Below are 25,959 nucleotides of genomic sequence, written 5' to 3' on the forward strand. Positions count from 1 at the left end.
ACCCAGTGTGGCTGGTAGACACTCAGTATAGGCAGGGACGGAAAAATCATCCTGCTGCGACAATTCCTCATATTAGCTCTCTACACGCACACCAGATGCTTGCATTTTTCTGAAATGCGACCTAGAGGTATTCATTCCGAAGTAATTTTCCACCCAACCAATTACCCTGAGCAGACAGCTTTTGATATCTTTCAGAGGTTTTAATGTATTCATTGGTCCCTTTGCCAATACACGTGTTTAGGCGCTCTCGTTTGAATGCGACCTGCTCACTGAAAGCTTTGAGGGTCTCTCAATTACCCGCTGTAATCATATTGTATTTTATTCAGTGGTCGGCAAATACTTCAACAGCAGAGGTCCCCTTATTAACAAAAGTGCCTGTAAATACCTTCAGTATTACCTTGGTCGTAACACTGTTTAGTTCACTCGCATGCCTTACTGCCTATAGGTGAAATTGGTGTGCGCTCAGGAGTGTGGCTTCCATTTTAGGACATTCAGTCGAGGTAAACATACTCTGCAGCATACAGGAGTGCAGAACAGTAAATAAGAGAGCAGAGCGATACCAATCCAAGTGGGTCCATATTTATTGGTTGTTTTTTGCTCAGGACATGTTTGATTCAGTTACATAATTTAAATCAGCAAGTTCTCTTTAAGGACATTTAAACATTAAAACACTCTGCCCAACACGTCCTCTTTGAATAATCTGAGATTTGACTAGACCTCTAAATTGAGTTTCTCTGCCATCTGTTCCTACATGTATATACAATAAAAGTGACATGAAAACATGACACCAAAGACTTAACTCAAAGCAATAATATGCATTCATTTCATGAAAAATAATACATTGTCGTAATAAGTCGTTGCTTTACCTTCAAGCCATGGATTATTGTTAAATAAAGCATAATACAATAAAAATCTTTGTTTTGTCAATGGGTGGCTTTGGTTGAAATGGCAAGGCTGGATACATGAAAACAGTTGGAAGAACATTCCAAATGCTAAACAAGCATGTTCAATTCTCAAAAACGCTGCTGCTCTTGTTGCATGATCTGAATAGTGCACAGAACAAACAAGCACCATGAATGCCTTAAAATACTGATGAACATCACACAAAAATATGCCAGGGTGATGCACACAGACAGCACCATCTGATAATGAGGCTTTAGATTTAAAAAATTACATTGTTCAGCTATCAAGTTATTGTAACATCTCACACATACGGTTACTACAGACAGAGTGGGTAACACTGACAAGCTCTTATGGCACCCTTTCTTCACCAAAGCAACCAAAAAGGCCCCTGGGTCTGCAGCAGTTGAAAGCTCGAGTCACTCAGTCATTGAGCTGGAGCTGACATTTCCTGTATGGTTTACGGGACTGTGTTCACTGGGTATTAAGAATGTCTGTCTGCCTGGCCTAGTTCTGGGCAGCAGGCAGCCACTCCAGAGTGAATTTACAAACTCACCCCATGTTAGTGTCATAACAGGAAGGCAGCACTGTGTCAGGGCTCAGGGGCTCCAGAGCTGAACATGGCCTCAAGCATCACCACCATGCAGGGAGAAACAAAGGAGCTCGCAACGGATGATCACACAGTGGCATACACTGACTGTACCCTTGCAGCCATTGCAAAAGCTTGTTATCACACGGTATATAAGTATACATTATATCTTAACTTCCACCATCATAAAATAAGATATAAGAAAATAATGTCTATATATTTGAAATACTGTATCTAAATTGGTTTTCAAGTAGGTGTAGCCATGCTGTTGTGGACAGCTTCACTCCTATTGAAACAAATAGTTTCAATATAATCCTCAAAGCAAGTGTAGTTAATACATCTTAAACAAGAACTCATTTCTGGAATCACATGACACAGAGAAAACATTCTTAACACTTCTGAGCTGAACCAATAGCTAATACTAAATCATCTCAAAACATAAAACAATTGTCATGTGACCTTGCTGTTGCAGAATTGTTTCATGGTACTGTACGCACTTCTTACTGTGTATCTTGTCTCAAATGCAATACGAAATACCTAACCTTGACACGTTTCATAAATGTTGAAAAATGTAATGGTTTGAAGACACTGTTTATCCAAATTTAACCATAGATAACCATAGGTAAGAAGCCATTCTGGATGAAAGTATTCCAATAGCAAGATTCAGACCAAACAAAAAATGTGGTCTCTGACAAAAACACATAATTCATTGAGCCTTGAACAGTAAAGGGGAGTTTGCTTTTAGATAGAGAAACCTGAACGTCTGTTTGAATTCCTCAAATGAAAGAGCCACATGCCTTGCTGTGCAAGCAGTCAGACACTTTCTGCTTCACATTTAAAGAGAACCTCATCATTATTAGAACTAATCCTGAGCTGCACTTGCCGGTTTGGACATTTTAGAAACTGTACTGAATGTCCCCAGCTCCCAATCCTCTTTAAGCATGATTTTCCATCAACCTCCTAAGGTACCATTTTTTCACAAAATATTTCACAAGCACATACAGAATATTAACAGCAGTCTCTAGATGTGTTTCTGTCACAATGAGTTCCCCATCCTCCTGGGGTTTAGATCAGAAGTGTATTTACAGTTTTGAATTGGCACTTAACAATAACATATGGAACTCTGCTAGTAACTCTTATTCCTTTTTTTTTTCTTTTTTTTTAGAAATATCCCTCAAAATGGTGGGTCGGGCCATCTTTATGATGCCAGAACAGGCTCTTCTCGTTCTCCAATCTCTTCCCTGCTCCTCACCTCCTTTTTATACCGGTGTTATTTTTTTTGTTTCAGGGGAACAAGGGCATTCTTTCCCGTCATTCTGTCTGTCTGTCTGTGTCTGTCTGTGTCTGTCTCTGTCTGTCTGAGGGTCAATGTTTTCTAGGCTGTTTGTGTTGTGTCAGACTCTACATTAGTCCAGCGAGAGCAGTGGCTGCATGTTCTCCTCCTCACTCTTCACCTTTTCTGGACGTTTAAGAACTCCGGGCTCCACCACCGACTGAGACCTGTGGATATAAATAAAAGATGACTGGCATCCGAGAGGCCTGTGCTCAGTGAAGCATTATCACTGATGACTTCTCACCTACTCAAGTACAAAGGAGTGGGATGAAAAGGTGTGAGCCCCAGAGCCCCCTTGCCTCCTGCAGAGCAGGTAACACACATGGGGGTCATATAAGATGGGTTTCATAAATGCATCTCAAAATCCCTCCGCATGAATTGTTTCAGAAGAGGCCTTGGGTTACATGCAAACACACAAATGCACACACATGCACACGCACAAGCACACAAAAGCATCAATAAAATGATCTTCTCCTAGAAAAATAAATGGTGTTATCTTGTCTAGTACATGAGCCCGAAAAGTTGATCACAAAATGTCACCCTCAGACACTGATCTGACCTATTTTTGATGTATTTCTCTAATAAAAGCCTAAGCTGCTTTGGGGAACGGGAGCTATCATTCATCATGCAGAAATCTGGGACAGGTTGGTCTCCTGTGTCTACTGTGACAGAGAAAGATTCATATGACCGATGATGATAACTAAGTCAACAACCAGAGCTTCATTCACCCGTGGCAAAAAAACACCCAAAAACAAAATAAAATGTATGAACACAGGGGCTAAATTAACACAGGGGCTAAATTACCATAGGAATGAATAGTAGAACTCAATCACATCAGCCTCAGTGAGGTTAACATTTAGAAGTGCATACAGCTACTGCTGCTAGCTGGGAGCTATGTCATTACTGCAGCAGTAAAGTTAAACAGATCTGCCTCCACTCACAGACATCATAGTCACACAGTACAGTATGGCTTCGTCATTATGGGGTCCCCATGACAGAGTGGCTCATCATACAAAACATATACTTCTCTAACAGTGACTCATACACAATTTTGCTATTTTAATCAAGTAATTGATGAGGTAATGTTTCCTTGAACTTTGTGGAGTGTGTGAATGGCAGTGTACAGTGGGGAGATAATAGCCCTGACTAAAGAAGTCACTTCAGATCATATGGCTGCTGGTGATTACAGCCTTTAGTTCACCATACATCAGGACCCTGGCCAGGATGCTATGATTCACCAATCAAATGCTCTTCTGTCACAGATACGGACGGGGCAGTGCAGGGCAACAGAGTGCTTAACAATAGGAATAAAGACATTATTAAATGCTTTTATGTTCTTAATGAACATCCCATACTGTGCTGTATCTCTCATTGCTTTGCCTGCTGTGTTGGTCTACTGTCTGGGTAAGCAGAAATGTCAATGAGAATTAATTTTACTGATTCAAATCTGCTGAATCCAGACAAAGATTCTGTGCTATGAACGGTGGAAGTGCATGTATTTCCATTCAGGTAGACACACATACACACGTAGATGCATGCATGCACAGACACAAACACACTTGACAAATTGAGATGGCTCTCAAAAAAAGGACATTAGAGAGGCCAATTTCCCCAAGGCAAGAAGGCCTTCATGACAATGTCATATGTCTGTAAAGGTTTAGTCAGAGGGTTTTGTGAGGCAGCAGGAGTGGAACTGAGCTTATTGCCGAAGGTAAAACTCTATCACTTCTGTTCATGCTCCAGAAGGTAGCTACAGTAGCTAGCGCACTCAGAAGAAGTCAGAGCTCCGTCAATTGAGTGCAGATCAGTGCATCATTTCATTTTTTTGCCTAATGCTCATTTCATGACCCAGTAAGTCGTAAGAGAAACAGCCCTGAAAAAACTCACTGAGACAATAGACTGTCAAAAAAAGATACACTACCAGTCAAAAGTTTTACAACACCTACTCATTCAAGGGTTTTTCTGTATTTTGACTATTTTCTACTTTGAAGAATAATAGTGAAGACATCAAAACTATGAAATAACACATATGGAATCATGTAGTAACCAAAGTGTTAAACAAATAAAAATATACGTATTTTATATTTGAGATTCTTCAAATAGCCACCCTTTGCCTTAATGACAGCTTTGCACACACTTGGCATTCTCTCAACCAGCTTCACCTGGAATGCTTTTCTAACAGTCTTGAAGGAGTTCCCACATATGCTGAGCACTTGTTGGCTGCTTTTCCTTCACTCTGCGGTCCAACTCATCCCAAACCATCTCAATTGGGTTGAGGTCGGGGGATTGTGGAGGCCAGGTCATCTGATGCAGCACTCCATCACTCTCCTTCTTCATCAAATAGCCCTTACACAGTCTGGAGATGTGTTGGGTCATTGTCCTGTTGAAAGACAAATTATAGTCCCACTAAGCCCAAACCAGATGGGATGGCGTATCACTGCAGAATGCTGTGATAGCCGTGCTGGTGAAGTGTGCCTTAAATTCTAAATAAATCACAGACAGTGTCACCAGCAGACACCGCCACACCATAACACCTCCTTCTCTATGCTTTACGGTGGAAACCACACATGCGGAGATCATCTGTACACCCACACCGCGTCTCACAAAGACACGGCGGTTGGAACCAAAAATCTCCAATTTGGATTAGACCAAAGGACAAATTTACACCGGTCTAATGACCATTGCTCATGTTTCTTGGCCCAAGCAAGTCTCTTCTTATTTTTGGTGTCCTTTAGTAGTGGTTTCTTTGCAGAAATTTGACCATGAAGGCCTGATTCACAGTATCCTCTGAACAGCTGATGTTACGATGTGTCTGTTACTTGAATTCCGTGAAGCATTTATTTGGCTGCAATTTCTGAGGCTGGTAACTAATGAACTTATCCTCTGCAGAAAAGGTACCTCTGGGTATTCCATTCCTGAGGCGGTCCTCATGAGAGCCAGTTTCATCATAATGCTTGATGGTTCTTGAAATGTTCCATGTTGACTGAACTTCAAGTCTTAAAGTAATGATGGACTGTTGATTCTCTTTGCTTATTTGAGCTGTTCATGCCATAATATGGACTTAGTCTTTACCAAAAAGGTCTATCTTCTGCATACCACCCCTACCTTGTCACAACACAACTGATTGGCTCAAACACATTAAGAATTAAGAAATTCCACAAAATAACTTTTAAGAAGGTACAACTGTTAATTGAAATGCATTCCAGGTGACTACCTCATGCAGCTGGTTGAGAGAATGCCAAGAGTGTGCAGAGATATCATCACGGCAAAGGGTGGCTACTTTGAAGAATCTCAAATATTAAATATATTGTATAACACGTTTTTGGTTACTACATGATTCCATATGTGATATTTCATAGTTTTGATGTCTTCAGCATTATTCTACAAAGTAGAAAATAGTCAAAATAAAGAAAAACCCTGAGTTGGTGTTCTAAAACTCTTGACCGGTAGTGTATATGTCAAGGAGGATTTCCTAAACTACTCACCTGAACGAAACACACAGAACAATATTTAGCATATTGAATAGTGAATAAATAAGATAATCTCCAAGTATACAATTTTCAATGCTTATCTCTCAGAGCAATTCAACTAAATTATGCCAGTGAGAGGGCATTAATACACCACACACACAAACAAGCATATGGATCTTTGTGCTCTGCACTACCATGTGTAGTGGAAGAATGAGAGAAGGTGATACTCGGGACTGGCGACTTGAAGGTGCAGAGGCCCAGCGTGATGACTCAATCACGATTTATGACATTGTTTGGATGAATGACCATCTGTGGGCTATTACAGGGCTCAAAAACACATTATCTGTGGTTTTCTGTGGGGAGTGACGTTCCCACAGAACCCTGAGAGCACAGACACCTTTGGAGATGTGAAGTTAGATGAAAATGTGAAATCGACTAAATTAATGTTCCTGTGTGAATTAAATTGTCATGTTTGGATTGTTCAAGAGATCGTAAAGAGCTATGAATTTTGATACCATATGTTTTATTGTACTGTAAGTGCTATGGGTTTATTGTTACTGGGAAACTGTTATTTTGTTCATCGGACAACGGGTAGTTCAAAGAGGGAGTGACACAGGGGTGGGCTCCAATCATATAAATTGAGTTGATTTGTTTAGAGATTATTCTGAATTGAAGACGTGTAACCACGTTAAGTCTTATCCTATTGGTTGTAGTAATTTACTGTGCTAGTCTGCAATGGATCATGTATTTCATGTACACTGTAATTGTTTGAGCATTAATTATTTTGTGAGTTATATATTATATTAGCTGAATTGAGTAAATACATTCCTCGCTTTACAGAGTAATTCTTTGATTGACTACATGTTCATCTATTTGTAGTTGTTATTTACACTACACGTTTGGGTAACACGTTGACATCTCTGATCTGCTTGTCTGAATAAATGAATGCTAGAACATTGGTTGCCAGGATTAGCTATTTGTATCTAGTCTCTTAATAATTGCATAATGTTGCAAGTTAGACAGACACATGATCATTATAGTCATACTGAGAGGAGATGTAAGGCTCGCTACCTTGACTAGATTCCCCCAGAGACGTACAGGGCCTGTTGCATTTTCTCACAGAATAATGTAGTCAGATTGATAAATGTAATTTATTATTATATTCAACATAATTTCTACATAATGGTTAGATAATTTCCACCGAACTACATGTGTAGTGCAATTTAATGAAGGATTGTTCTTACTGTAGGATGTGTTTTCCATAGATTTTATAGCTCTAGGAAGCCCTACTTACTCTTCTAGCTCTAGGAAGCCCTACTTACTCTTCTAGCTCTAGGAAGCCCTACTTACTCTTCTAGCTCTAGGAAGCCCTACTTATTATTTTAGCTCCAGGAAGCCCTACTTACTCTACTTACTCTTCTAGCTCTAGGAAGCCCTACTTACTCTTCTAGCTCTAGGAAGCCCTACCTACTCTGCTAGCTTTAGGAAGCCCTACTTACTCTTCTAGCTCTAGGAAGCCCTACTTACTCTTATAGCTTTAGAAAGCCCTAGGAAGCCCTACTTACTCTTCTAGCTTTAGGAAGCCCTACGTACAGTATATTCCATATCTGCCCTATTACATGAACCATATACTTTATGATATATTTAAGCAATAAGACCCGAGGGGGTGTGGTAAATGACCAATATTACACGGCTGTTCTTATGCACGACACAATGCATAAGCTGGTTACCAACGAAATTAGACCAGTAAATAGTATTTTTTTTGTCATAGCCGTGGAATATGGTCTATTATAAACTGGGTGGTTCGAGCCCTGAATGCTGATTGGCTGACAGCCGTGGTATATCAGACAGTATACCACGTGTATGACAAAACTTATTTTTACTGCTCTAATTATGCTCTAATTATTTCTTAAATATACCACAGCTTTAAGCCAATCAGCATTCAGGGCTGGAACCATCCGGTTTATAAATGGAAACAATGCATCAGTTATGACATATCTGACAGACTAACATATCGCTTTCTCAGAAGACACCTCCACCTTATCTTGTATGAAGACACATAATACACAATCTATCACAATGACACACGTGAATAACATGACTGTCCAGAGTCTAGACTGACCTCTTCATGGTTTTGGGAGACAGGTCTTTCTCCAGGTCTTTGACAGACAGGGAGTAGGACTCGGGGCAGTACTCAGTCTCCTCATCATAGGCGTGGTCCAGGAGGGTGCGGGCCCAGGTGCCCATGTCGTAGGGGGGCATCATCCCACCCAGCTCAGAGGGCAGGATCTCAGGGTGCATGAGCTGGTGAAGGCTGTTCAGGTTGTTCCCATGCATGAAGATCTAGAGTGGGATGGACAAAACCAGTGGTTGACTTGGGTAGGTGCTCACCGGAACTGAGTACCGGCACCTCGAACATTCTACTACTTTAGATCATGTTCCTCTTACAGAATAATAGCTCAAAACTATTGTGGAGCTTCTGTTTTATTCCAAGTCAAGCACTGGACAAAACAACAACACAACATTGACACAGATAGATAATGAGTATATACTGTCTTAGAGCACGTTATAAAAGTCTACAGTTTGTTGGAGTGGATAGATTTGCCCTTTTGAAAAGCAAAAGTCCTGACCTGAACAATGTTTATGACAGCATCTATTCAGAAAGTATGATAACCGCTGCCATATGTTGAATAGAATGACCTGACATTCATTGGTTACAGCAACACAGTTGACTTGTTGGTCTCTGTCAAAGTGATTTTTCAGAATGTTCAGTCAACAACTTCCTCACATCTTACCCTTTTTCTTGTCTTGTCCTTCAGAAAGGGTCGTATGACAGTGTACAGGGCGTGGATGTACCACGGCTGGTTCACAAAATGGATTCCTCCGAACCTGGCAGGAAAGCTGTCCTGTGGGCAATACAAAACACAAACACACTCACTATTCTACCTGTTGGTATGGTAATCCACTTTTGATGTGATTTTCACTAAGAGTAGATATTGTTTTATTCTATGAAACTACATTATGAGGAGGGTATGTTGGCTAATGAGAGTGGATTTGAACATTGTTTTGTAGAATGTAAATAGAAGGTAATTCTGTTCTCTTTCATTTCCTTGTCCAACGTCCCAGATTTATCTTGATGGGTTTGCATATGGGCATTATTGGCTTTATGTTAATGTTGCGCATTGAAAATCACCCAGTCCATTTATGTTACAATATTGCACTTACATTGGCTTTTTCCGTGCTGTTACATTACCATGCAGGTTTGAGACATACAGTGCATTCGGAAAGTATTCAGACCCCTTGACTTTTTCCACATTTTGTTACATTACAGGCTTATTCTAAAATTGATTAAATTGTTTTTTCCTCTCACCAGTCTACACACAATACCCCATAATGACAAAGCAAAAACAGGTTTTTAGAAATTTTAGAAAATGTATATGAAAAAAAATAGAAACACATAAGTATTCAGACATTTTACTCAGTACTTTGTTGAAGCAACTTGGGCAGCGATTACAGCCTCAAGTCTTCTTGGGTATGACGCTACAAGCTTGTATTTTGGGAGTTTCTCCCATTCTGCTCTGTTAGAGTGACCATCAGGTTAATGGTCACCTCCCTGATCAAGGCCCTTCTACCCGTTTGCTCAGTTTGGCCGGGCGGCCAGCTCTAGGAAGAGTCTTGGTGGTTCCAAACTTTTTCCATTTAAGAATGATGGAGGCCACTGTGTTCTTGGGGACCTTCATATCTGCAGAAATGTTTTGGTACCCTTCCCCAGATCTGTGCCTCGACACAATCCTGTCTCAGAGCTATACGGACAATTCCTTCAACATCATGGCTTAGTTTTTTGCTCTGACATGCACTGTCAACTGTGGGGCCTTATCTAGACAGGTGTGTGCCTTTCCAAATCATGTCCAATCAATTTAATTTATCACAGGTGGACTCCAATCAAGTTGTAGAAACATCGAAAGGATGATCAATGGAAACAGGATGCACCTGAGCTCAATTTCGAGTCTCATAGCAAATGGTCTGAATACTTATGTAAATAGGGTATTTCTGTTTTTATTTTGAATACATTTGCAAAGAATTCTAAAAACCTGTTTTCACTTTGTCATTATGGGATATTGTGTCTAGATTGCTGAAAAAAATGTTTCATCCATTTTAGAATAAGGCTGTAACTAAACAAAATGTGGAAAATGTCAAGGGGTCTGAATACTTTCCGAAGGCACTGTAGATTGAACATTATTATCATAATGGTCTGTTATAATTTGGACACAGGGAGTATTCTGAGATTATACACTGATATAACAGGGTTGGCTGACGAGCAGCAGAACTGTGTCCCTGGGGAGAAGTTCATGTAAAGGAGCAATCTGATGATTTAGGGAATAGTTTGTGAGGAGGACGCAGGACGAACACCCAGAGTGCACCCTGTAATCTAGTGACACAATCTAGGGTAAAGTCATCTCACACAGGCACCGCAGCAGAGCAACATCACAGCTACAGTCAAACCCGGGGGAGGACAATCACCAGGAAAGCTCAAAATACACAATAGTATCACAACATTTAACAAGTTGGTAAGGCCTCAGTTTCATGTGTAAGTGTGGTTCCCATCTGTTCTGCAGACTTTACTGAAGTTTAAGACTGGTGTAATGGCTACCTTTATTAATTGAATTAGCTAATGGAGGTAGTTGACAATGGTGTTGCTAGCTCACTGTAGCTTCCCTGCTGAAAAAAACTGCATAGAAAAACTGGTCATGCTGGTCACCAGCCTTCCAGCCTTCGCTGTGTTTTTGCTGGTGATCAACCTTTGCTGTGTTTTTTTCTGGTCATCAGCCATGCGCTGTGTTTCTGCTGGTGCCTTCGTTGTTCTTTTGCTGGTGCATTCGCTTGGTTTTTGCTGGTCTCTTCCCCCGTGTTTTTGCTGGTGTTTTGCTTAGTTTTCGCTGGTGATCAGCCTTTTGCTGTGTTTTGCTGCTGACCAGCCTTCACTGTGTTTTGGACACTAGTGACCAACATAACCAGCATCAAGTCACATGATGCTGGCTTGCAAAGTAATGTTTAATTCCTATTGGAATCCTGACAGATTGGGGATATCCAACAATTGGAACTTTCAATGACTGCCCGGGTTAGAAATATTAATAAATTACACTACCTACAGTGTATTCAGACACCTTGAATTTTTCCAAATGTTGTTATTTATTAGATTGTACCTTTATTTAACTAGGCAAGTCAGTTAAGAAAAAATTCTTATTTTCAATGACGGACTAGGAATAGTGGGTTAACCGCCTTGTTCAAGGGCAGAATGACAGATTTTGACCTTGTCAGCTCAGGGATTCGATCTTGCAACCTTTCAGTTACAAGTACAACGCTCTAACCACTAGGCTACCTGCCGCCCCAAGGGATGTTAAATTACAGCCTTATTCTAAAATGTATTCAACAGTTTTTTCCCTCATCAATATACACACAATACCCCGTAATGACAAAGCAAAAACAGGTCATTAGACATTTTAGCATGTCCAATCAATTGAATTTACCACAGGTGGACTCCAATAAAGTTGTATAAACATCTCAAGGATTATCCATGAAAACAGGATGCACCTGAGCTCAATTTCGAGTCCCATAGTAAAAGGTCTGAGTACTTACATAAATAGGGTATTTAAATAAATAAAAATGTTGCTAAATTGTCTAAGAACCTGTTTTCTCTTTGTCATTGTGTGGTATTGCGTGTTGATTGATGGAAAAAAAGTAATTTCATCCATTTTAGAACAAGGCTGTATTGCAAGAAAATGTGGAAAAGGTCAAGAGGTCTGTATAATTTCCAAATGCACTGTAACCACCTAAACTGGAACAACCATTTCGGTAACAGGTGCAATAACTCCAACTAACAGATTGGATTCGTTTAGAAAATGTTATTTATCTTTGTGTAGCATAAGATAATTTAATTGATTAATCAATCAAGTACATGCAAAAATACTGATATTGAAAAAAACAATTCCAAAATTCAAACTGCAATGAGCATGCTGGGAAATATGATAATGATGGGCGTGGTTTTGCAGACTAGCTTCACCAGCTAGACCATGCTGGACTCGCATAGACCAGCATGGACCAGCTTGGTCACCAGCACACCACCATCACCAGCACATCAGCATGAGCTGGTCACCTGCATACCAGAATCACTGGCATACCAGCATGAGCTGGTCACCAGCATCGCCAGCTTGACCAGCTAGTTGGCCAGCCTAACCAGCTAGACCATGCTGGTCAGACCATCTTGACCAGCAATCCAACCTGCATGGACAACATAGCCCAGTGTGGACCAGTTTGAAAATTAGGCTATTATGTTTTTTCCAGTAGGGTTTCCCTCTTAAATCTGTCTCACACTGCTATTATTGAGTTTTTTCCTCCCAGCTCAGAGAACCAACACTGAGAATTCTTGTTGTGCTATACCTATCTACCCAGCTGGATGTATACTTCTACTAAGCATGGTAATCAACTCACAACACTAATTCTCTCTATCACACTTTCAGACAAAAATTTGAAGTGTCAGAGGGTATCCTTGCAGTGTGATAGATCTTGCCTCTTGGCTATGCATAGTTTGCAGATAACCAGATAGCTGTTAATTTTTAAAACAGGGCACTAATGGCTTCTTGTGCACGTCTAGGCCTAGACGCCAAACAGAAGGATCCATACACCTTAATCCCTTTACATCACAGGGATCAGTCCATCATTTGTTCAGGATACTCCTCATTACCCTCAGTGGGGCTAGCATGTGTTTGCTCTTGCCCTGCCTGGACTGAGAGAGAAAAGAGCCATGTGCTTTGATGGTGAAGACGACAGAACTGAGCTTTAAGGGCTCTGTCTATCTCAGGAAGGACAGCCCCTGTTGCCACGGTGATGCTGGACAGCTGGGTTAGCATCCCTTGGCCTGGCTGCAAGGACACTGGGCGGTCCAGCGACTGGCACCAGTAGAGCTGCTCACAGGCTGAGACTCTGTTTTCTGGCACAACATCATAAGGCACAGCTGAAAACACCTTCCTTTTGCCCTCAGAAAAGCCTCAATTCTTCGGGGGAATGGACTCTACAATGTGTTGAAAGTGTTCCACAGGGATGCTGGCCCATGTTGACTCCAATGCTTCCCACAGTTGGCTGGATGTCCTTTGGGTGGTGGACCATTCTTGATACACACGAGAAACTGTTGAGTGTGAAAAACCCAGCAGCGCTGCAGTTCATGAAACAAACCGGTGCGCCCGACACCTACTATCATACCCCGTTCAAAGGCACTTACATTTTTTTGTCTTGCCCATTCACCCTCTGAATGGCACATATACACAATCCATGTCTCAATTGTCTCAACGTTTAAAAATCATTCTTTATCCTGTCTCCTCCCCTTGATCTACACTGATTGAAGTGAATTTAACAAGTAACACCAATAAGAGATCATAGCTTTCACCTGGAAAAAAACAGTACAACACCGGTGCCCCTGCACATTGACTCTGTACTGGTACCTCCTGTATTTAGCCCCGCTATTGTTATTTACTGCTGCTCTTTAATTATTTGTTATTCTTATCTCATACTTTTTTTTTTTAGGTATTTTCTTAAAACTGCATTGTTGGTTAAGGACTTGCAAGTAAGTATTTCACTGTAAGGTCTACACCTGTATTCAGCACAGGTGATTTGATTTGATTCACCTGGTCAGTCTATGTCATGGAAATAACAGCTGTTCTTAATGTTTTGTACACTGAATGTATAAGAAACACAAAATAGAATGCAGGATGGAGACTGGTTGTTGTTGTTGGTCTGTACCTCTAGTGCGATGTTGGAGGAAGGAGGGAAAGGGGAAGAATAGAAAACCACTGCTGCCCTCTTTGATGTATTCTAGCTACAAGCTACTTCTGCTACAGTTTGATTTGGAGAGGAAAACTTCCATAATTGAGAGAGCATGAAGCTTAAAGCTGCAATATGTAACTTTTTGGGTGACCAGACCAAATTCACATAGAAATGCGTGTTAAACATCTGTCATTCTCATTGAAAGCAAGTCTAAGAAGGGATAGATCTGTTATATGTGTGCTATTTCTATGCTACCTGTTTTTAAGATTCATTTTTGTGTCTTTTACTTTCTGTTTTGTACACCAGCTTCAAACCGCTGAAAATACAACATTTTTGATTATGGACAATACCTTTCACAGCGGTTTAGATGGTACAATGATTCTCTATACTATGTTTGATTGTTTTGTCACAGAAACTGAAATTAGGCGAACTATAAGAATTTTAGAAACCAGGAAATGCCGGAGCGATTTATGCATATGCATCTTTAACTGTGAGCAACTAAAAGGGCAAATGACATCCAAGCATCATCAGAAGCCAGCAACATGGAACATGAACAGATGGACGTGGGCATACGTGGGCCATTTTGCTGGGCTCCAAAGATCTTTTATCACAAGATCAGTTCAATTGATTTATTAGCTTCTGTTTAGATGTACAGTGCCTTGCGAAAGTATTCGGCCCCCTTGAACTTTGCGACCTTTTGCCACATTTCAGGCTTCAAACATAAAGATATAAAACTGTATTTTTTTGTGAAGAATCAACAACAAGTGGGACACAATCATGAAGTGGAACGACATTTATTGGATATTTCAAACTTTCTTAACAAATCAAAAACTGAAAAATTGGGCGTGCAAAATTATTCAGCCCCTTTACTTTCAGTGCAGCAAACTCTCTCCAGAAGTTCAGTGAGGATCTCTGAATGATCCAATGTTGACCTAAATGACTAATGATGATAAATACAATCCACCTGTGTGTAATCAAGTCTCCGTATAAATGCACCTGCACTGTGATAGTCTCAGAGGTCCGTTAAAAGCGCAGAGAGCATCATGAAGAACAAGGAACACACCAGGCAGGTCCGAGATACTGTTGTGAAGAAGTTTAAAGCCGGATTTGGATACAAAAAGATTTCCCAAGCTTTAAACATCCCAAGGAGCACTGTGCAAGCGATAATATTGAAATGGAAGGAGTATCAGACCACTGCAAATCTACCAAGACCTGGCCGTCCCTCTAAACTTTCAGCTCATACAAGGAGAAGACTGATCAGAGATGCAGCCAAGAGGCCCATGATCACTCTGGATGAACTGCAGAGATCTACAGCTGAGGTGGGAGACTCTGTCCATAGGACAACAATCAGTCGTATATTGCACAAATCTGGCCTTTATGGAAGAGTGGCAAGAAGAAAGCCATTTCTTAAAGATATCCATAAAAAGTTTGCCACAAGCCACCTGGGAGACACACCAAACATGTGGAAGAAGGTGCTCTGGTCAGATGAAACCAAAATTGAACTTTTTGGCAACAATGCAAAACGTTATGTTTGGCGTAAAAGCAACACAGCTCATCACGCTGAACACACCATCCCCACTGTCAAACATGGTGGTGGCAGCATCATGGTTTGGGCCTGCTTTTCTTTAGCAGGGACAGGGAAGATGGTTCAAATTGATGGGAAGATGGATGGAGCCAAATACAGGACCATTCTGGAAGAAAACCTGATGGAGTCTGCAAAAGACCTGAGACTGGGACGGAGATTTGTCTTCCAACAAGACAATGATCCAAAACATAAAGCAAAATCTACAATGGAATGGTTAAAAAATAAACATATCCAGGTGTTAGAATGGCCAAGTCAAAGTCCAGACCTGAATCCAATCGAGAATCTGTGGAAAGAACTGAAAACTGCTGTTCACAAATGCTCTCCATCCAACCTCACTGAGCTCGAGCTGTTTTGCAAGGAGGAATGGGAAAAGATTTCAGTCTCTCGATGTGCAAAACTGATAGAGACATACCCCAAGCGACTTACAGCTGTAATCGCAGCAAAAGGTGGCGCTACAAAGTATTAACTTAAGGGGGCTGAATAATTTTGCACGCCCAATTTTTCGGTTTTTGATTTGTTAAAAGAGTTTGAAATATCCAATAAATGTCGTTCCACTTCATGATTGTGTCCCACTTGTTGTTGATTCTTCACAAAAAAATACAGTTTTATATCTTTATGTTTGAAACCTGAAATGTGGCAAAAGGTCGCAAAGTTCAAGGGGGCTGAATACTTTCGCAAGGCACTGTATTAGTTAATAACCAAACATATATATTTTTTTATCTCTTGGTGACTGTTTTGTCACAGTTTAGCCTCCTGATATACTTGTCCTTTTGTTGAAAACATATAGGTTGCCTGATGTTACCTCATAGATTTTCCCAAGCAACAAAAGCAAGAAACTAAGGCAGAGATTCAAGGGCAGCCCACCTAACAAGGCAGAGATTGCTGATGAGACTTTCCTTGCATTGCAGAGAGGCACTGATGGCAATAGAAGCCTATAAAGCCAAGCTGTCAAACCCTTCAGTGAACACTGATGAACACATACTGGCAAAATCCCAGAATGTGTTGTTCCACAAGGACTCAATGGTATACACTGATGACATGTGATTTGTCAACCAGAAAATGCTGATTAGCCCGATTGCAACAGTGAATGCACTATCCCCATTTTGAATGAATCTCATTTGAAGTTGAGCTTCATGGTCTGGAATGAATTTGGCAACTGATTCGTAAACATGACAAAAGGGTATATGCATGCAAACCCAAGAGATGAGATGGTGTACTAAAAGTTATAGCCTATAATATGTAAATCTGAATACATGAATTGTCAATCTGTGCTTTTTTCACTACTGTTGATGTTGAAAATTCTGGAAAGGACTCCCATGTTTTCACATCTTTTCCTGGATTCATTTTTCTTTTCATAGGATAGGCTTGACTAGCTCTCTAAATTCAGCTCTGCTCTTTTCAGGAGTCATTGATAAAGGATGGAGTGAATTAATCCTGCTGTGAAAATGAAAAAAAGAAAACGTCAATTTAGTGGAGTCCTTTTCAAAAAAGAAAATGTAGCCTAAAGTGAAGATGCTACTTTGTTATATACCTTTACTTACAGCCACTGGAAGTAGTTTGGGGGTTGGGATGTTGCGTTTTATCATTATTTATTTTCAAGGGAGAGGGCGCTTAAAAAATATTTTGGCCCATGCAACAGACCGCTAATACAGCACTATTAAAGGCCCACTTTTGTGGATTTTAATATTTTTTTCCCCATTTATATATATATATATATATATATATTATTATTATGATTTTTCAGGGGGTGCTGCAGCCCCCTCAGCACCCTTTCTTCCCACGGCCCTGCCTTTACTGTAATCATGCCTCTTCATATGCACTAGTTTAACATCAGACTACAATATAAACAGGCCCACAGCACTTTGTAGTAGGCTATCTGGGGAAGGCTTTTGATTGAGAGCTACATTAAGTGAAAACTGAAAATGACATAAAGCCATTCTCTGCTTTCTTTGAAGAGACAGACCCTGGATTAATACGTAGCCATGGAAATAGAGAGAGGAGAAAGGAGAGAGAAGAGAGACAGTTACAAATGATAGGTCACGTCAATAACGTAGGCACCACAGGAGACACTTTATCTGCACCTGCCAGATCCAGCCTGTTAATTTGGGAAAAAGTAAAGTGAAAAAGTTGGGGGAAAGTTCATTGTGAGGGATGAAGCTCCACTTATTGGCAAAACCACATTCCGTTACAGACCAGACCAGCACAGTTCTTCTGCAGGAGAAACAACATTACAACTCCAGAGTGCCAGGCGGAATCGGAATCTGAGGCAAGCAAACTAACAATTGGTTTTCCTCTGCCCCTCGGTCCAAAATACTGTATGTCTGCTGCTGATTCCTCGGCCAGCTGAGAGTCCCCTGGACAGGGCTGTGGGATATGAGGCAGTGGAGCTGAGCATTCAGATGGGAGACTCCCAGTCAGACAGAGAGATGGAGGGAGCACTTTGGTTGAACTTGTTACATGCGCATACTGCACTATTGAGCACAGCACAGCATAATTCCTGACCTCTCACTGAGGAAAGGCTCTGTTCTTCAGAATCACTCAAAATGTGTTAACAGGTCGAATCTATAAATATTATACAGACTCGCCCTTGATAAAAGTCCAGACTCGACTGAGGGAAGGTCAAATCCATATTTCACAGCTTTTGGGTATACTTTGGCGATAAACACATTGAAAAGGTTCTCGTTTAGGACTAAATTCATAAATACAATTTGAACAGAATGGAGCAAGTCCACTGCGTTATCGGCAAGCTTAGAGAAACATGTCGAGCGGTTTGCTGCTTTCAATTCATCCATCCTGTGGGTGGGCTTAATAAAACATGCGATCGATGGGAATTTATCATAGCTCAATGTTATTGATGGAATGGCATTAGGATCTGATCTGTGTTCTTCTCCTGGAGTTTTCACCACAAGTAGAAAATAAAAAACACTTTGTATAATCCCCTCAAAGCTCAATGGCTATTTTATCCACCTGTAATGACATCATTATCGATGCATGAATCATAGTTTGCATTCAAACAATACAGTAACACTGAGTTGACTAAGAATACTGACCAAAATGTTTTGCTCAGTGGATTGTAAGAGGTATCTGTCTGGGAATAGGGTTTTCTCCCTTCATTACTACATAACGGGGTTGGGGTCAATTCCATTTCCATTCCCGTCAATTCAGAAAGTAAATGAAAATTCACATTTTCCCTCACTGAAAATCATTGAGGATAATTGGAATTGGAATTTCAGTGTAAATCCTGAATTGACCCTAACCCTGACACATATACAATATATTCAAAGTATGTGGACACCCCTTCAAATTAGTGGATCCGGCTATTTCAGCCACACCCGTAGCTGACAGGTGTATAAAATCGAGTACACAGCCATGCAATCTCCATAGACAAACATTGGCAGTAGAATGGCCTTACTGAAGAGCCTTCATAGGATGCCACCTTTCCTATAAGTCAGTTCGTCAAATTTCTGCCCTGATAGAGCTGCCCCAGTCAACTGTAAGTGCTGTTATTGTGAAGTGGAAATGTGTAGAAGAAACAACAGCTCAGCCGCAAAGTGCTAGGCCCCACAAGCTCACAGAACGGGACCGTTGAGTGCTGAAGCGTGTATCCCGTAAAAATCGTCTGATCTCGGTTGCAACACTCACTACCGAGTTCCAAGGACTAGGCGCCTTAGTTCCAGAGAAGGGACAGCCACTGTCCTCAAAGCACAACACGGCATTATCTGCTGCTACTGAAATAAGTCTATTAGCCATATGCAGGGGGAAAAAACACATTCGTTTGTGAATGAACAAAATGTCGTTTTTCACCACTATACACTTAGAAAAAAAATGGCAATGCAATATGAATACTTTATAGAGTGCTCAAAAAATTTGCTCTAAAAATAGCTCCAAGCATGAACCTCTCGCAGTTCTAATTATTTCACTGACGATCTCCCACAATCATTAATAATAGTGATGAAGATTTGGCGGCAGGTAGCCTAGCGGTTAAAGACAATTGTGCCAGTAACCGAAAGGTCGCTGGTGCAAATCTAAGCCGACAAGGTGAAAATCTGTCGATGTGCCCTTGAGCAAGGAGCTTAACCCTAATTGCTCTTGTTTATTTTATTTTTTTAATTGACCTTTATTTAACTAGGCAAGTCAGTTAAGAACAAATTCTTATTTTCAATGACGGCCAGTGGGTTAACTGCCTGTTCAGGGGCAGAACGACAGATTTGTACCTTGTCAGCTCGGGGGTTTGAACTTGCAACCTTCCGGTTACTAGTCCAAGTCTCTAACCACTAGGCTACCCTGCCACCCCTTGTAAATTGCTCTGTATAAGAGCGTCTGCTAAATGGCTCAAATTTAAAAATGTAAGAGCGTTTAAAAAATGTGTTGCACTCATATATAATTTATTGATCATATATAACTAATTGATTGAGCCTGGCTAAATGGGTTTTAAGCTGTCACCTTTTAAGATGTGAATTAACACCATTGCACCAAATTACATAATTATGGAGAAGCAGACCAAATGGAGAGAGGGACTGACTACAGCCCTACATCTGCAGAATTATGTTAATGTAAAACATTTGTCCCCCAATCTGTCTTAAACCCACAGAAATAATGCACACATCATCACCCACTCTGAGAGAGAATGGCAGAAGTGTGTTTCTCTCATCTAGCAGCACAGTCCATCTGGAGAGTACATAGCATGGCGGTTGGACAGGTTGCCACGGAAACTTGTGGGATGGGATGGGGAAGACTGGTCTTTTGTGATTGGCTGCCGAACACAGGTTATTCTCTAGACTAAGAGGGACAAAAGGCATGGCTAAGACAGAGAGAGAGAGAGAGAGAGAGAGAGAGAGAGAGAGAGAGAGAGAGAGAGAGAGAGAGAGAGAGAGAGAGAGAGAGAGAGAGAGAGAGAGAGAGAGAGAGAGAGAGCGGGCGGGCGGGCGGGTGAGCAAGAGGAAACAACAGAGGCTCTAAGATAACAAAGCATAGCTTGGGGAAACCAAGGCCAGCATGGAGTGTTCTACTCATTTCAACCATTTGTTTCTCTTGATATTGATTTGCCAAGAATACCCACTCTAAACAAGTGTTAATTTCTTTCTCTTTGTTTTGCAATATGCAATGAAATCTGTACTAGAGCTGTGCTCTGTGTATTAGCTATTCCAACAACAATAGATGTGACTGTCAGTTTGGGAATAGGAAACTGAATTATCACACATTGACAATTAAAATGTAGTTATTTAGCAGACACAGTTGGAGATGCATTTTGAAATATCCTTAAGGGGTATGTTCAGATTTTCGGTTAATTTTCATTTTTCTGTTAAGCTTCATAATCTTCCATAATCTCTTTCAAATTCTGTAAGCAGAGTCCTTTCATTGTTGCCAGTGGAAGTGTTAAAAAAAATGTAATTGTTGTTAGTAATGTTGAATTTCATCATGTTATTCTGAACACACCACCCACGTGCATTAACAAATGTACTGACAGAAAATGACAAAGAAGCTGAACCGAGATCCGGAATACACACACACAAACACACTGGTGGGCAGCAAACAGTGAGCTGCACCTGATGCAAGTACAAATGATATGTAATATGGATAAATCATTAGCTATAACATGTCCTTCACAACAAAAAACAACAACGTCTTGACTTCTTGGCAATTTCAAAAATCAATACCCATAGAGGCAACGAGTGTTAACCTCAGCTGAGGATGAAAACCTAATGTTGATGTCTTGAATGTGCTTTTCTTTGTGTGTGATTTCTTTAGCAGATCAGGCCCTTCATGACAGTCATAGTGAATCATGAGGCGGGCTGGCACACATGAGCCCTTCAATGTCATTACACAACCCACCAGAGGGCCACAACACCCTGAGATGCTCTCAGTGTTCAGTGTCAAGCGGGCTCACAGATAGGATGTCACCACTATCCATTACACTGGAGAGAAGCATTATGAGGAGAAGGGTCAGGCACTGGACAACACATTTTGTGTCTGAGGTGGAAAATCAATAGTTGAAGATACCATACCATATAATAAATAGCATATATACCTTATGAAGTATCGACTATTGTAGAACCGATGATCATATATTATGTACTGTCGATATAAACTTGCTCAGATTGAAATGGGTTTCTGTTGGAGCTTTTCGTCTCCGAATCAGACAGGGAGACATGTTTAGCCAGTAACTGTTGATTATGTGGCTGATTCCATCAGTAAGTACAATGTTTCTGTTGGGTTGTATTTTATTTTCCATTCAAAGGATGACAACAGTGTTCCCGCATGATTTGATAGCGGCACATTGGGAGGCAGAGATACTAATAGTAGTGATCAATTATTCACAGTCTAATCTGTGTCTGGAGAGGCAGTGGAATGTGCAATGGCCTCATCATGGTCCTCCATTGATATTCAGTCAAGGAACCTTTCTGGTGATAACAGCCTACGCTCTACATGGCTACATATTACATGGCTACATAGCTACGGAACTAGCCTATCTTAACTTTCCACACAATAACATTTGAATGATGGACTACAGAGGAATTGGTTGGCAGATAGCCTAGCGGTTAAGAGCATTGAGCCAATAAACAAAAGGTTGCTGATTCAAATCCCAGATCTGACTATGTGAAAAATAATTCTATGCCTTTGAGCTTGGCACTTAACCCTAATTGCTCCTATAAGTCGTTCTGGATAAGAGTGTCTGCTAAATGACAAAAATGTAATTCGCAATTGCTGTATGCATTTTGTTATTAGGCAACACATCATGTTGGCCACCTCCCAAAGGATGCACTTGGACAGAGACCTTGTCTTTTGTATTCCATTAGAAAATATTGAACAGGGTCAAAGGAATGTTGTTCAAATTTGAGTCTCTGCATCACCTGCTGAAGACTGCAATCATAGGCTCAGAAATCAAAATGGAAATGTCGTAATTAATTTCTTATGCAAGTCTTTGATTGTAAAATCATTTCTGAGAGTACAGAGGAGTGATTATTGAGTGGATGTGCATTTACATTATAACAGCTTGTCACATCACCAAGAGAATGATAAGAAAGTTGGTCAGAAACTGTTTTTCATTAAGATTCGGTGACTTGTCCCACTACTCCAGCAAGCATCCCAGGTGTGCAGAACCATGTGTGGTTATATATAGCTTGTCGCTAATGTTCCCCCCATATAAACTAGTAGCAGTAGTGCTATATTTCCATAACCGACCATGACAACAACGAAGTGGTTATATATGTGTGGTTATATATAGCTTGTCGCTAATGTTCCCCCCATATAAACTAGTAGCAGTAGTGCTATATTTCCATAACCGACCATGACAACAACGAAGATCTGCACTTTCACACTGCAAGACTGACAAGTGTCTGGTGTATTCAAAATCCCCCAAAACCTTTATTGTTTTAGGCTTGACTAAAATCAGTAAATGTAGCAAACCCCTCTAATCTGGGTAATCTCAGTAAATGGGAGTTTATTGTCAAAAGTAGCTAGGAACTTAATCTGAGTGATGTGGAGCCCAGCAAAGAGAAGGTTTATAAGAATGTTGAGACTGTTACCTGTAGACCTTCTATGGCCAGTCTCAGCATACTCGGTGTTAGTTTGGAGGCTTGTTTGAACGTGAAGTTGCTCCAGTCGATGATCAGGACAAATCCATTGACCTGTAGCTCTGGGTCTTCTATCATGGACTCCAGCGACAACAGAATAGATCGCAGTATATCCACAAATGTATACCTATAGAGGTGAGCAAAAGCATTAGGAGACTATTCTAGTACTGTAATCCCAGTTAAATTGTTAACTGTAAAAATGAAATGTAACCAGCATACCCTTGTTTGGCAGTAAATACAGAATGTGACTCTTTAACCTTTTAATTCAGGAGAGTAATACACAGAGATCCAGATTGCAGAGACAACTTGACTTGTATGAGTGCTGTCATTAAGTTAATGGACACTCCTGATGGCCTTGTGTGTGTTTATCACATCCTGCTATTGTGTGAAATTACTAATGTGTTTTCATTGTGACTATGGAGATCACATGAGTGGGCCCCTAAAGTAAAGGAAATCACAAACTCAAATCTCTAAAGTAATGTGGTGAAACGTAATTTGATTGTATCTGGTTCAACACTTACAGTCCTCATTCACTAGTGGGGTGCTAGAATTTTTACTGACCTGTGCAGCCTAGTCTATGCCCATTCCCTGGCCTACATCAATGAGACTCTGACAGGGCTCGCCTTTTGGTTAATAGTTCAATTTATGTTTCGGTTAAATTCATGAGACTAGGCTATAACAAAGCCAATGCCACAGATTTGTGGGAAAATATATAGATGGTCGACTAAAAGCAAACTGTCAAGTGGCGTTACAGTAGTTCTGAAAGGACAGCTCCAAATATCAAACGGACATTACCTGCTCTGGTCCCAGTTAGCAGCAAAGAGAATCAGTATTTTCCTGCCATATCTGTCCAAGTTGGTCAGCACCCCCGGAAATCCGTCTTTGAGAGCTTGCTTGATTCCCGGGTCGGTTGCTTTGAGGTTTTTAAACATATCCAGATTTTGCTGACGATATTCGAAATACTGGGCCAAGAGGCGAAACGACTCGAAATGATTAAATTTCCGCGCTCGGAGAAAGCGCAGGATGAAAGCATCTTCTGTCCTAAGAAAGCCAATGTCTGGGCGGGTGATGATCATGTCCCTCACCTCCTGAATGTCCTGATGTAGAGTGTCGGGGTTCTCCTTTAACTCCACCTTGGCTTTCTCCAGGGTTTCTGGAGACAAGCCCGCTTGCAAGTGAGCCATCGTCCTTACTTCCACGGCCAATATTGAATGGTTGGTAAAATGTTACCGTCGATGGAGCCAAAACCTCCAACAATGAATGCGTCACGTATATGCCTATTGGACCCTCTCAATCAGTTCCCTAAAATCAAAGCCTGACTTCAGATATCGTCCTGGGTCCTCCTGAGTAGGCCTGTGATAGAAGGTGCAACATTGGCTGCATTCACTTTTTGGACAGCGCCATTATGTTTCCACCTGTACCTATCTAACATTTGACTTCTGTTTCCAACTTTCTTCTAATATGTTGACATTTAAAGCTCTCAAATCAGTCGCAATACTGGCTGTTGCTGACTTCCCAATTAGGTATATGAATAGCCTATGTTCAGTCACCGATTGCATCTCTAACCTGGCTATGTTGGAAGCCTAAACACACAATTGTGAGACAACCGTTATCATCCATCCCCACCCAAAATAATCTAACATTACAATTACCATAAAATCATTACACTATGCTACCTTCAAGCGGTCAGGCAATGCGGCACCCTGCAGCAACTCCTGTCATAACTCTCCTTACCGAATGCATTGCAATTCAGAATCAGAAAGATGCTGTCGCTGACTGCTAGAAATTACAGTCAAAGACTGAAGGCGACATATTCCGTCGACATCCTCACTCCATCCAGTATGCTGTCTATTTCCATTCTGTGTGTTTGGTCCCAATATTGGGTGACCGAGTCCAATTCCCGTTGTTCTGAGCGCGGTGCTGCTCCGGTTCTTTTTGTGGTTGCTTTACGTCAGTGATGCTGTTGCCGTTTTGTTGCTGTTGAAAGTGACTAAAAACCATCGCTCCAGTGTTATAGTCACTCTGGCCGTCATCACATGGTGTAGGAGGGAGAATAACCCTCTCTTCACTCTCTATTCATCGCACCCAAACACCACCTGCTCATTGGCTGCGACCAGACCAGACATAGGCTGCCCACTCTGATTTTACATTCGAATTTATGCTGATTCCTCTTCTATCGTCGTCTCAATCTCAGTCTGTCATCAATTTGTGGGTCATGAATTATTTATTTTATTTTAGAGTATAGGCTATTCTAGTGCTGTATAAATAATATCTTTGAAACGACCTCCAACCATTCAACCATGTTTATGTCATTTAGCATTGCATTGTGGAACCCATTTTGCGTTAGGCTAGAAATGCATTAGGTCATATGGCTATAGCCTACAATTAGAACCGAAAAAAATGCACGTGTTTTGACTTCTTGGGTAATTTTCATTCTCTTTAGTTTATTAAATAGTTTATTCCTATGGCCCTCCCTTTCATTATTGTGACACTTTACATCAAAATGTTTACAATGTTGCAACAAACAGGCAACACAATTGGTTTGATATATCTATTTAATTGATTGCAGCAGTATCCCGACATGGGCTTTGTTTCAGTAAGGCAATTAATTATGTCTTGTGATGGTCTACGGCTGCACACTGTCCTCCTGGTCCTCCCACTCAGGGCGGGGCCAGTGGCCGCTCAATTGA

At 40.9% G+C, this 25,959-nt stretch overlaps 1 protein-coding gene across 1 annotated transcript; it reads right to left on the bottom strand.

Moving 5' to 3' along the window:
- Positions 1 to 563: 563 nt before the first annotated feature.
- LOC110529569 (clavesin-2) lies at positions 564 to 25,609 on the bottom strand. Its single transcript, XM_021611906.3, has 5 exons — positions 24,065 to 25,609; positions 23,222 to 23,396; positions 9,088 to 9,198; positions 8,415 to 8,635; positions 564 to 2,989 (listed from the first exon to the last, which is right to left on the bottom strand). Exons 1-5 carry the CDS (start codon positions 24,451 to 24,453, stop codon positions 2,896 to 2,898), a joined length of 990 nt encoding a protein of 329 aa, XP_021467581.1. The 5' UTR covers positions 24,454 to 25,609; the 3' UTR covers positions 564 to 2,895.
- Positions 25,610 to 25,959: the final 350 nt, after the last annotated feature.

The sequence above is a fragment of the Oncorhynchus mykiss genome, chromosome 8 (assembly GCF_057628025.1).
Source record: "Oncorhynchus mykiss isolate SJ-2025 chromosome 8, ASM5762802v1, whole genome shotgun sequence".
Taxonomy (NCBI): domain Eukaryota; kingdom Metazoa; phylum Chordata; class Actinopteri; order Salmoniformes; family Salmonidae; genus Oncorhynchus; species Oncorhynchus mykiss.